The following is a 12,541-nucleotide window of genomic DNA, read 5'->3' on the forward strand; positions in this document are numbered from 1 at the left end:
GAAGTGGCGCTGTGGCTCAAGTGGTAGAGCGCTAGCCTTGAGCTGAAGAGCTGAGGGACAGCGCCCAGGCCCAGAGTTCAGGCTCCATGACCGGACCCAAAAAAAAAAAAAAACAACTAAAAGGCCAGAGACATAACTGTGACTTAAAGTGGTAGAGCACCATCCTTCAACACAAAAGCACAGGGACCTGGGACCGGTGCACCCACAGGAAAATTTACCCCTTGGATTATGTGTCCCCCTGCCTCTCACCCCTCCTTTAAAAAACTTTCTTGCAAAGTTAAGAGGGGTTTCATCACATCTTTTTCAGACATGCGTACTTCAGCCATTTCTCCCCGTTCTTTCTCCCCCTCCCACTTCCAGAACAGAGGCAAATTGCTTTTGGAGATTCTAGGGTCTGAACTGCGGGCTTTGTGCTTGCTAGGAAGGCATGTTATCATGAGCCACACCCCATGGTCCGAGCCACGCCCCTATTGTTTGAGCCATACCCCTAGCTCTTTTGGCTTTTTTTTTTTTTTGTCCTGGGTCTTGAATTCAGGGCTTGGGCCTAAATTCCTAAGCCTCTTTTGCTCAAGGCTAGTGCTCTACCACTTGAGCTAAAACTCCACTTTCGGCTTCTTCTGTGATTAATTGGAGATAAGAGTGTCATGGCCTTTCCTGCTGGGGCTGGCTTTGAACTGGGATCCTCAGTTGTCAGCTTCTTGATTATAGGTGTGAGCTACCAGCGCCTAGCTGGCTTTGGTTTTTGGATAGCATCTTATAGCCCGCCCCCCCCCACCAATCCCACCCCTTTGGGTCTACTTTGGACCTTTGGGATTACAGGCATGAGCTACCACCCTCTAGCTATCTACAACTGTGTGTGTGTGTGTGTGTGTGTGAGAGAGAGAGAGAGAGAGAGAGAGAATACTGGGACTTGAACTCAGGGCCTGGGCACTCCTCCTGAGCTTTCTTGCTTAAGGCTGTCACTCTACCTCTTGAGCCACAGCTCCACTTTTGGCTCTTGGCTGGTTAATTGGAGATAAGAGTCTCATGTACTTCCCTGCCCTCGGCTGGCTTCAAACACTTGATCCTCAGCTCTCAGCCTCCTGAGTAGCTAGGATAACCGGTTGTTTTTTCCTGCAGTGTCAGGAGTAGGAACAAAAGTGAGGGAGAGGAAGAGGCTAGTTTGCAATGCTGACATCACTTCCTCCTCCTCCTCCCTCTTCTCTAAAAGCCTGGGGCAGCTTTCACTCCTCACGTTAGGTAAGAGGCCACAGCCGGACAGGCCCTGGCTGCTTTAGTTGTTGCTAGATGTCTTAGGAGCTGGTCTCAGGACAGGCTGCAGATTCCCAAACCACCCGTGCTAAGTTCCCTGTGAGCCATGGCGGGGTGTCCAGCCCGGAGTGCCATCCTCGCGTCCTCAGTCCCTGGCGACTCCGTACCCGATGCATGTGATGTCAGCCGAGTCACCGCGACACTGTGGTGCTTAGGGAACAGCAGCAGCAAGAGGAAAGTGTAGGTGACCAGCACCTTAGTAATTTGTTCCTCCCCCCCCCCCATTTTAGCCACCTCAGCTTTTCCCTCACAGCTGGTGCCCTATCCTTTGAAACCATGCCTCCCGTCCAGCATTTTGCTGGCATTAAGTTCAAGCCAAGTTTGATTGGTTCGGGACCTCCCGTTACAAAGGGAAGATGTATTAATCTTCAACAAATATTAAAAGACATTTGAAATGGGGCACCGTTGGCTCAAGCCTGGAACCCTAGCTACTCAGGAGGCTGAGAGCTGAGGATCCTGGTTTAAAGCCAGCCCCAGCAGGAAAGTCCATGAGACTCTTATCTCCAATTAACCACACAAAAACCAGAAGTGGCGCTGTGGCTCAAAGTGTTAAAGCACTATCCTTGGGCACAAAGAGGTTCAGGGACAGTGCCCAAGCCCTGAGTTCAAGTCTCATGACCAACAGTAAAAAGAAAGAAAGACATTTGATATACAGCAAATATTAAAAGACACAATTTCATGATTTTTTTGGGGGGGTCCGGTCATGGGGCCTGAACTCTGGGCCTGGGCACCGTCCCTCAGCTCTTCAGCTCAAGGCTAGTGCTCTACCACTTGAGCCACAGCGCCACTTGTGGCTTTTCTTTTTGCTTATGTGGTGCTGAGGAATCAAACCCAGGGCCTCATGCATGCAAGGCAAGTGCTCTACCACTGAGCCACCTTCCCAGCCCAATGATTTCATGATTTTTTTGAGGCAGTTTCATTATGTAGCAGCAGGCTGACCTGGAACTCATGATCCTCCTACCTTGGCCTCCTGAGTGCTGGGATTACAGGCAGGTGCTACCATGCTCAACAATGATTTGGTCAGTATGGATCTATGTATACATCTGTAAAATCAACCCCATTCCTCAACTTTCCTGAGGACTCCCCTCACCCCATGTCCTTACCTCCTGCAGCTACAACATCTTCTTATATTGACTGCTGATTAGTTAGCATTGACTATTGAGTCATTAGCCCTGGCTATTGATTTGTTAGAATTTTTTTCTTTTTGGTCAGTCATGGAGCCTGGACTCTGGGCTTGGGTGCTGTCCCTCAGCTCTTCAGCTCAAGGCGAATGCTTGAGCCACAGCAATACTTCCGGTTTTCTAGTAGTTTATTGAAGAGTCTCACAGACTTTCCTGCCCGGGCTGGCTTTGGACCACAATCCTCGGATCTCAGCCTCTTGAGTAGCTAGGATGACAGGCATGAGCCACCCAAACCTGGCTTAGAATTTTGTGAGTTTCATACAAACAGATCAACAGGCTGTGATCTTTTGTGATTGGTTTTTCCCTGAAATAATTTCCACCACCCCCCCCCCCCGCCAGGCTCATTCATACTGTCACACATATCAGGGCCAATCTTTGTCACTGCTGAATAGTATTCCATCACACAGACATCTTAAAATAGAGGTGTCGGATCTGAAAATCTGAAAAGATTTTGAACCTTGATATGAATGACAATACATGTGATTCCATCATACACCTAGTGTGTGTGTGTGCGTGTGTGTGTGTGTGTGTGTGTGTGTGTGTGTGCTTATGTGTTTATGTGCTGGTCTATCCTGGGGCTCAGACTCAGAGCCTTGGCATTGTCTGTGGTCTTTATCAGTCAAGGCTGGTCCTCTACCATTTGAACCACACCTCCTCCACTTCTGGCTTTTTGCTGGTTCATTGGAGGTAAGAATCTCACAGACTTTCCTGCTCAGCCTGGCTTTGAACCTCAACCCTCAGATCTCAGCCTGCTGAGTAGCTAGGATTATAGGTATGATGAACCAGGGGCCCCCGGCTGTACTTTGATTGTTGAAGTACAGGTCAGTAAACAGAGGCAGAGTGGTGATGCGACTTACGCTGGGTCCCTGAGCTTGTGGACATGTCTTCTGGGAGTCACAAGAGACTGGACTCAGAGATGGGGTCTAGGGGCTGGATGGCAAGTGGGAGAGGAGAGTCGGATGGATCCCAGGAGCCATGGAAGTCAGAGAGTTTAAAAAGATCCACAGCATGCCTACCCTCTCTGGGCAGCAGCTGGGTCTGTCCAGAGCCTGGGCCTGCAAGATAAAGGGCAGAGCACCCCTCCCCCCCCCGCCACCCCATTGTTTTCTACCTTTCCCAACCAAATGTTGGTGACAGGCATTTCGTGTTTCATGTTTCTGGGATAGCTAGGATGACAGGCGTGAAGGGGACACCGGATGCAGGCTGGCTTCTGCCCAGCCTGGGGTGGGGTGGGGCTTTCCCCAGCCTCTGTGCCCGCTGGACGCTGCTTCCCTCAGCGGTGGCATTGTGGAACTCCAGGCCAGGGGCAGAAGGGGACCTGGCTTTCTGATTTGCATGTGGACACAGAGGCCAGCCTCAGGGTCCTGGAGGAGGCAGAAGGGGGAACTGAGAGGTTCCCTCCCCCCCCCATGGAGAGAGACCAGTTCCATTTGCCCCTCCTACATTGACGAGGCTTCCTGTCTTTTGCACCTGCTTGCTTTCATGCCTCAGGGTACCGGGAAGTCCTTCTGGTGGTCTAACCGCAGTCATTGCTGCTGTCTGAGGGTGCCCCTTTCTCTGGCTGGGAGGGCTGATGAATCACACACTCTTTCCCCCTTTGGGGTGTCACATGAGTGGGGGGGGTGTGTACAGCAGTCTCAAAGCTCAGCTGATCCCCTGAGGCCCAAAGGGAATTTCCTTTCTTGGGCCACACAGCCCTCTGTGGCTGACACTGACCTGCTGGCCGTGTGTGTGTGTGTGTGTGTGTGTGTGTGTGTGTGTGTGTTGGGGGGGGAGCCCCATGGCCTGCTGGAAATGCCAGGTAGCACTTGTGGTTCCTGTCCTGTGCTGTACCCCCCCATCCCCAGCCCATGAGACACCAGGAGGGATTCAGTGTGGCCCAAAGAGGCAGAGGAGGGGCAGTGGTTCCGACAGTTTGGTCTCTGGGGTTTGAATCTGCTATGTGCCCCCGTTCCCCCCCATCTGTGCAGCCTGGGGCAGGTGCATTCCCTGGATGTGCCCCAGTTACTCCATCATCCATCAGTTCCCCCTCTTGCCAGGCTTTTTCCCTCAAGGCTGGCACTCTACCACTTGAACCACAGTTCCACACTAGCTTTTTGCTAGTTAATTGGAGTCTCGAGGACTTCCCTGCCTGGGCTGGATTTGAACCGTGACCTTTGGATCTCAGCCTCATGAATAGTTAGGATGACAGCTTTAATCATTTAGAATTCTCGAGCTAGGGGAGTGACCAAAGGGCGTGGCCAGATGGGGGTGTGACCAAACGATGCCACAATTGGGTGTGGCCAAAGGGGGGCGTGCCCAACCATCTAGGGCCAAATGGGCGTGGTTTACAAGAGGGCTTGGCTTAGGTGGTAGAGCCCCAGCCCAGCAAAAGGGCACTGGGGCTGGGAAGGTGGGTCAGTGGTAGAGCGCTTGCCTCGCATGCACCCAACGGATAGTGCCCAGGTCCTGGGTTTAAGCCCTAAGGCCGAGGGGGAGAAAAGCTAGGCACTAATCTCAGTAATGTCAAAAAAAAAAAAAAAGATTTGTATAGGGAAAGAGCAGGTTGACTTGGCATTGTCAGGTACTTCACATGCTCATAGCTAGTTCGTAAACACATTATCCTTTGTCTCATCCAACGTGGACCTGTCTACTGTGTCCGGGAACTGAGGGTCTGCCCTTCAATGACCACAGCCTCTGCCCAGCCTGCCCCATGTCCCATAGGCTACTCAGTGGCTTTCAGGAATGATCAGTGCTGGATCTTCTGTTGTTGTTGGTCATGGGCCTTGAACTGAGAGCCTGAGCTCTATCTCTGAGCTTTTTTGTGCAAGGCTACTGCTCTACCACTTGAGCCACAGTGCCACTTCTGATTTCCTGGTTGTTCATATGAGATAAGAGCTCACAGACTTTCCTACCCAGGCTGGCTTTGAACTGTGATCTGGGGCTGCTGGGATGACAGGCGTGGGCCACCTCTACCTCACTCTTGCTTGCCAAGTGCTACCTAGATTTTTTTGTGTGTCTTTTTCTTGTTGTGTTTGACCAGTGGGTCCTGATGTGTAGCAGAGCTTGGACTTAAACCTGTCTCAGCCTCCTGACTGCTGGGATTATAGACATGAACTACCATGCTAGCCTTTTTACATTTTTTTTCTCTTGAGATTAAGTGATTACATAAATTTTACAAAATTCACAGTATTATGGGGTAGTGATGCTTAGTTAAAGTCACAAACACATTTTAACCTTCATGAGGCATTTGGTCATTATCATTGTACCAGCTACTTTTTTTTTTTTTTTGTCAGTCATGGGGCTTGAACTCTGGGCCTGGGCGCTGTCCCTCAGCTCTTCAGCTCAAGGCTAGTGCTCTATCACTTGAGCCACAGTGCCACTTCTAGTTTTCTAGTGGTTTATTGGAGATAAGAGTCTCACGGACTTTCCTGCCTGAGCTGGCTTCGAACCACGATTCTCAGATCTCAGCCTCCTGAGTAGCTAGGATTACAAGCATGAGCCACAGGAGCCTGGCTTCTTGCCTGCCTAAGTATTTAGATTTTCTAGTTCGATTGGTGAGCTATTTCTAGCTTGTTGGTTTTGTTTTGTTTTACACTCCTAGGGGATGGTCAATAGCACCATTAAAAAAAAATCTAAGTCTATTTTCCTTACAGAGAAATGTTAAATGCTTCACTTTCAGTTCTGGTCAATCCATTGTCTTACAAGACACAGCAATTCCACCATGGTGGCTGCAACTGCTTGATGTCATTTTTATCACCCTGGGCATTTTTGCTTACTCCAGGGTTTGGCTAGCAATGTTTCCTTCATAGTAATATATTCTGTTCCTTTTTGTTTTTGTGCCAGTACTGACTGGGCCTGGGCATTGTCTCGGAGCTATTTTGGTGCTACCACTTGAGCCACAGCTCCACTTCCAGCTTTTTGCTGGGTAACTGCAGATAAGAATCTTACAGACTTTCCTACCCAGATAGCCTTTGAACCAGGATCTCTGCCTTCTGAGTAGGTAGGATGACAAGTATCAGCCGCTGGTACTCAGTAGATTTTAGGCTTTGAAAATGTTTTGCCAGAGGTGGAGATGGAGGGGTAGCTCTGGCTTCAGATTACAGCTCAGTCTTTCTCAGAAGTGTGTGCAGCTTTGTGGGAAGGACCCACACATTCCCTTTTCCTTTTGTGTTAGTTTCTCAGCCAGGATTCCCGGGGTTCAGTGTCTCCCCTGTGTTAATTCCCCTGCCCCAACTTCTTTCTTTCCCTGTAGTTCCTGTGCCTTAAGAACATTCGGACTTTCCTGTCCACATGCTGTGAGAAATTTGGCCTGAAGAGGAGCGAACTCTTCGAGGCCTTTGACCTTTTTGATGTGCAGGATTTTGGAAAGGTAAGCTGCATATGGAAAGTCCAAGCGTCGAGTTCTTCCTTGGGTGACTCTGAGGATTCAGTTCATGGGGGAGGGGAGAATGACATGGGGAATGGGAAGGTGGAAAGCATCATGACTTGGGCTCCCTCCCAGGAGGCCTGGGGTTCAGCCTCCCTGAAGCTGCAGGTGCTTAGGATGTGGGTGTAGAAGGGGGAGCACTGAACAAATCATGACTGCTGTCCCAGGTCATCTACACCCTGTCTGCTCTGTCCTGGACACCAATTGCTCAGAACAAGGGGATCATGTAAGTAAGGTTGGGGGGAGGGTTCTGCCGATCTTTGCCTACATGAAACCCCTTCCTGCCTGGCCCCCAAGTCTGAGGCTCACACCATCCTTGTCCTCCAGGCCCTTCCCCACCGAAGAGGACACTGTGGGGGATGAAGACATCTACAGTGGCTTGTCTGACCAGATTGAGTGAGTGTGTGTCCTCGCTGAGTGCCTGGGTGTGGGAGGTCTCGGGAGACATGGGCAGGGTTTGGGAGTGGGGGTATAGTACTCGGTCTGGAATCTGGGGTGCCCAGCCCTGGGAGTCCTGGGGGCACACCCTCCCAAGAAGGCCCTGACTGTACCCGGCTGGGTCCCCGGCCCGTAGTGACACAGCGGAGGAGGACGAGGACCTGTACGACTGCGTGGAGAACGAGGAGGCCGAGGGTGACGACATCTACGAGGACCTGATGCGCTCAGAGCCGGCGCCCATGCCGGTGCGCTTTGGGGGTGGGGGGCGTGGACGTGGGGTGGGGGTAAGGGATTGGGGACTGGGAGGGGGACGACAGTGTGTCCTGCACCCCTGCAGCCCAAGATGACCGAATACGACAAGCGCTGCTGCTGTCTGCGCGAGATCCAGCAGACGGAGGAGAAATACACCGACACGCTGGGCTCCATCCAGCAGGTGTGCGCATGCGCGTGGGGGTGGGGGTGGCGGTGGCCGGTGTCGTCCAGGGTGTTGTGCGCATGCGCGGGGTGGATGGCGCAAGGGCGTCAGCCTGCAAGACGGCGTCGTGCGCATGCACGGACCAAGTTGCACAGCCATCTGTGAGACGATGGTGTGCGCATGCGTGGCGTGGCTCAGCAGGTGTGTGTTCACCTGTTTGTTGGCTGCCTGTGGCACACGGCGGGCTATCCCTGCTGGTTTTGGGTTGTGGTGTCTGTCTGTCTGCCTTTCTGCCCTGTGACTACTGTGTCTTCTGGTCTCTGCTGACCTCTGCCTTCCTCCATTTGTCTTTCTGACCTTGTAAGTCATCTTATCCCTGGTTCTCCAGAATCCTCTTCCCATCTTTCTGGGTCTTCTCTCTTGTTGCTTTTTTAACTTTGTTCATTCATTCATTCATTCATTCATCCATTATTTTTGTGTGCCAGGAACAAGGGCTTGAACTTGAAGCCAGGGTGCTGTCTGTCAGTCAGCATTTTCATTCCACGCCTCCACTTCAGGCTTTTTTCTTTTTGCTGGTTAATTGGAGATAAGACTCTCACCAGAGTTCCCTGCCTGGGGCTGGCTTTGAAACTCCATCCTCCAGATCTCAGCCTCCTGAGTAGCTAGGATGACAGGCGTGAGCCACCAGTGCCTGGTCCTTTATCTCTTTAAAAATAACTTTATGGCTGGGTGCTGGTGGCTCACGCCTGTCATCCTAGTTACTGAAGAGGCTGAGATCCGGGGATCATTTGAGAGCACTGGCTTTCAGCAAAAGAGCTGAGGGAAGCACCCAGGTCCTGAGTTCAAGCCCCACCACCACAAAATGAAACAAAAAGAATTTTATGGCACCAAACAATCCAGTCCCTTAAAATCAGCAATTCAGTGGTTTTGTGTGTCCACAGTGCTGTGCAGCCATGACCACTCTCTAAATTTAGAACATCTCTGTCTTTCTCCAAAGAAACGTCACACATCTTAGCTGTCACCTCTCAATCTTTTGTCATCTCCCAGGCCCCGTACCCAAGAGCCCACCTGCTGTCTCTGACGTCTCCTATTCTAGACTTTGCCTATCAATGGGGGTCACACCCTGCCTGCCTTTTTTGGTTCTGCTTCTCTCAGCAAGCATGGTGGCCTCAGGGCTCCCCCAATCTTGTCTTGTTCATGGTGTCATGTTATTCCATGTGAGCCATACTTTGTCTAATCACTTATACATTATGATTATTTTCGCCTTGGGGCTTGCATACGTAAACTTGCTATGAACATTTGTGTAGAAGGTTTTCTGTGGGCTTCCCCCCCCCCACTTCTCTTGTCTGTTGTGGGTCTTGAACTCTGATCCTGGGCACTGTCCCTGAGCTCTTCAGCTCTACCACTTGAGCCACAGCACCACTTCCAGTTTTCTGGTGGTTCATTGGAGATGAGAGTCTCACGGACTTTCCTGCCTAGGCTGGCTTTGAACTTCAATCCCCAGATCTCAGCTTCCTGAGTAGCTAGGATGACAGGCGTGAGCCATCAGCGCCCCCATCCCCCCATCCCCCGCTCTTTTAAGATCATTCTGTCTTCTTTCTCTGTGGGTATCCCTCTTGTCTCCTTCTGTCTCTTCTTGTCCCTTTGTCTCTGGGACTCCACTGGGCCGGAAACCTCATCTTCCTGTCCCGCCCTCGCCCTCTCCCTCTCTCTTCCTCTGTACAGCACTTCATGAAGCCCCTCCAGCGGTTTCTCAAACCTCAGGACATGGAGATCATCTTTGTCAACATCGAGGTGAGACAGCTGGTCCCTGGCACTCTGGGGGTCCTCATTGAGTCAGTGTGTGAGGATTGGAGCTGAGCAATGGGGCCCCTGCCCAGCCCCAGGAGCCCCGGGATCAGCCCCAGCTCACCCCTCCCTCCCTGTAAGTAGGAGCTGCTTTACGTACACACCCACTTCCTAAAGGAGATGAATGAGACTCTGGCCACCTCAGGAGCGCCTACCTTGTACCAGGTGTTCATCAAATACAAGGAGAGGTGAGACTCAGCCAGCCAGTCAGAGCCCTGGGATGGGGGTGGGGCCTGCTTGGGCAGGGCATTTGGGAGACCCCACCCTTGGAGATCCTTGTTCAATTCCCCCTCTGCTGTGTGGCACCAGGAAGCCACTTAACCTCTCTGTGCTTCTCCTCCTGAGCTGGAATCCAATGTTCACAGCAAGGGTTAAATACATGGATGTATGAAGTGTCTAGACTGACACAAAGCAGGTGCTCAAGATGTAAACAATGGGGGCAAACTGCTGATTGGAGCCTCTTGTGCGTGATCTCATTGAGTGAATGCTGCTGCCTTGAAGCCCATTTTACAGACAGGGGAGACTGAGGCTCAGGAAGTCATCTAGCTGGAGAGAACGAGGCCAGGACCGATGCCTAGAACTGCCTGACCTTTCCCCGGGGCCGGTCCTCTCTCTGTAGGTTCCTTGTCTATGGACGCTACTGCAGCCAGGTAGAGTCGGCCAGCAAGCACCTGGAGCAGGTTACGGCAGCCAGAGAGGACGTGCAGATGAAGCTGGAGGTGAGGGCTGGCCTGCGGGGGTGTGCGTGGGGCTGTGGGGTCCTCCCTCTGCTTCCAGGGCCCTGGGGGCTGCGGGAAGGAGATGGGTCTGCTTCCCAGGTTTTGGGGGCGGGGAGGGGGAGAGCACCTGCCAGCCAAGTGGAGCGACAGGAACGGAGCACTGAGTGCTGAGCCCTGACCTCAGGCCAAAGTCCTCACCCTGAGCCCAACTTGGACACTAAGCGGAATACCAGCCTCTGGGCTGAGTTTCAGGTTTACCTTGAGTCCCTGAGCCTGGACAAACCCAGATTCCAGGGTGGGCTCCCATCTGAATGGAACCCCAACTTGGATCTGAGAGTCCAGTGGAAATAGACAGGGGTAGGAGAAACGACAGCACTCCCTTCCTTCCTTCCTTCCTTCCTTCTTTCCTTCCTTCCTTCCTTCCTCCCTCCCTCCCTTCCTCCCTCCCTCCCTTCCTCCCTCCCTCCCTTCCTCCCTTCTTCCTTTCCTCCCTCCCTCCTTTCCTTCCTTCCTTTCTTCCTACATCTGTTCTTGACACGTAGCCCAGGTTAGCCTTGAACCCATGATCTTCCCACCTCCACTTCCCAAGTGCTGAGCTTACAGGCATGTACCACTATGCCCAACCCCAATGGATATTAAATTACCTCCTTAACCCACTGCATTCTTGCTTCTTTGTCTCCTTGTGGGGAGATAGGGTGACTGTGGGCTCTGGGCTCTGGGAGGGACAGGTGCCCACAGCTGGGTTGTGTTCTGTGCCCTCCTCCACTCTGGGCTCACCCTGGCCGCTGCCTTGCCCCGGGTCCCCAGCACCCGCGGTGTCTTCTGACCCACAGGAATGCTCTCAGCGGGCCAACAACGGTCGCTTCACCCTGCGGGATCTGCTGATGGTGCCCATGCAGCGAGTGCTCAAATACCACCTCCTCCTGCAGGTGCGGGCACTGGGGCATGCCTTTACACATTGACCTGTTGTGCCCATGGGGGGAGGTGGGGTGGGTGTGGGGCTCTGGGGTGGGCACCGCATTGAGGGTGCCAGCCTCAGAGAGCAGGGCTGAAGGAGGTCCTGGTGGGCCGGCATCCTGTGGAAGCCCTCTGCCCCAGGTGATGCCTGGCACCTCTGATTCTCCAAGGAGCTGGTGAAGCACACCCAGGACCTCACGGAGAAGGACAACCTGCGGCTGGCCCTGGATGCCATGAGGGTGAGCGGGTGGTGGTGTGGGGGGGGCGTGTCCTGGGTAATCTGTGTGTGTGTGTGTGTGTGCCAGGCTCACTGCTCCCCCCCTCCCCTCCCAGGACCTGGCACAGTGTGTGAATGAAGTCAAGAGGGACAACGAGACCCTGCGGCAGATCACCAACTTCCAGCTGTCCATTGAGAACCTGGTGAGGGCTGGGGCCAGCAGGGCGGGGGGTCACCGCGCCCAGAGCTTGGCTGGGCCCCTTCTGGGCAGCCCCTGGTCAGACCCCTGCCCTCCCGCGTAGGACCAGTCCCTGGCTAACTACGGCCGGCCCAAGATTGACGGGGAACTCAAGATCACCTCGGTGGAAAGGCGCTCCAAGACCGACAGGTGGGCGCGGCCAGCGCGGATCTGGCCTGGAACCTGCGTGGAGCCAGGCAAATGGGCGGGGTCAATGTAGATTAAAGGCGGGCCCTGGGAGGAGCCAGGGGCCTAGGAAAGTGGGCGGAGCCAACAGAGGCTGGAGGAGGAGCCTGGATGGAGCCAGGCTCTTAGACGAGTGGGCGGAGCCATGTTTAGACAGGCAGAGCCAGCCTAGATTGGAGGAGGAGCCTGGGTGGGACTGGGGGGGACTTAGAAAAAGGGGGCGGAGCCAGCCTAGATTGGAGGAGGAGCCTGGACGGGACTGGGGGGCTAAGGAAGAGTGGGCGGAGCTAACAGATTGGAGGAGGAGCCTGGGTGGAGCCAGGGCCTAAGGGAAAATGGGCGGAGCCAGCACAGGTTGGAGGAAGGCCTTTTTGGGGCCAAGGCTGAACAATCATGGATTTGTGGGGGATCCTGGGTGGGGAAGGGGGGGAATTTCTGGATAAAAGGATGTGGGGTGGTCGCAGGATCAGGAAGTGGAACATAGATGAACTCCCAGGTGTGCTCATCCAGGTGGCCAGGCCCGTGTGAATTGGGTGGGTGAGGTCAGGAGGAGCAGGTGCACAAGGCCCAGCTGGGAGAAGAGGAGGCGAAGGAGGAGGAGGGGGAGGAGGAGGAGGAGGGGG

The 12,541-nt window shown here is 53.4% G+C and overlaps 1 protein-coding gene across 1 annotated transcript in view; it reads left to right on the forward strand.

Moving 5' to 3' along the window:
- Positions 1-12,541, forward strand: part of Vav1 (vav 1 guanine nucleotide exchange factor) — a 34,743-nt gene that overhangs the window by 10,167 nt on the left and 12,035 nt on the right. Inside the window, exons 2-13 of the mRNA XM_013022842.1 lie at positions 6,727-6,843; positions 7,068-7,126; positions 7,228-7,296; positions 7,475-7,583; positions 7,676-7,771; positions 9,479-9,547; positions 9,686-9,789; positions 10,221-10,320; positions 11,154-11,249; positions 11,448-11,516; positions 11,611-11,697; positions 11,797-11,882. Of these exons, the coding sequence (XP_012878296.1) occupies positions 6,727-6,843; positions 7,068-7,126; positions 7,228-7,296; positions 7,475-7,583; positions 7,676-7,771; positions 9,479-9,547; positions 9,686-9,789; positions 10,221-10,320; positions 11,154-11,249; positions 11,448-11,516; positions 11,611-11,697; positions 11,797-11,882 (1,061 nt within the window). The remainder of the gene's footprint in view (positions 1-6,726; positions 6,844-7,067; positions 7,127-7,227; positions 7,297-7,474; positions 7,584-7,675; positions 7,772-9,478; positions 9,548-9,685; positions 9,790-10,220; positions 10,321-11,153; positions 11,250-11,447; positions 11,517-11,610; positions 11,698-11,796; positions 11,883-12,541) is intronic.

The sequence above is a fragment of the Dipodomys ordii genome, unplaced genomic scaffold (assembly GCF_000151885.1).
Source record: "Dipodomys ordii isolate 6190 unplaced genomic scaffold, Dord_2.0 Scaffold64, whole genome shotgun sequence".
Taxonomy (NCBI): Eukaryota; Metazoa; Chordata; class Mammalia; order Rodentia; family Heteromyidae; genus Dipodomys; species Dipodomys ordii.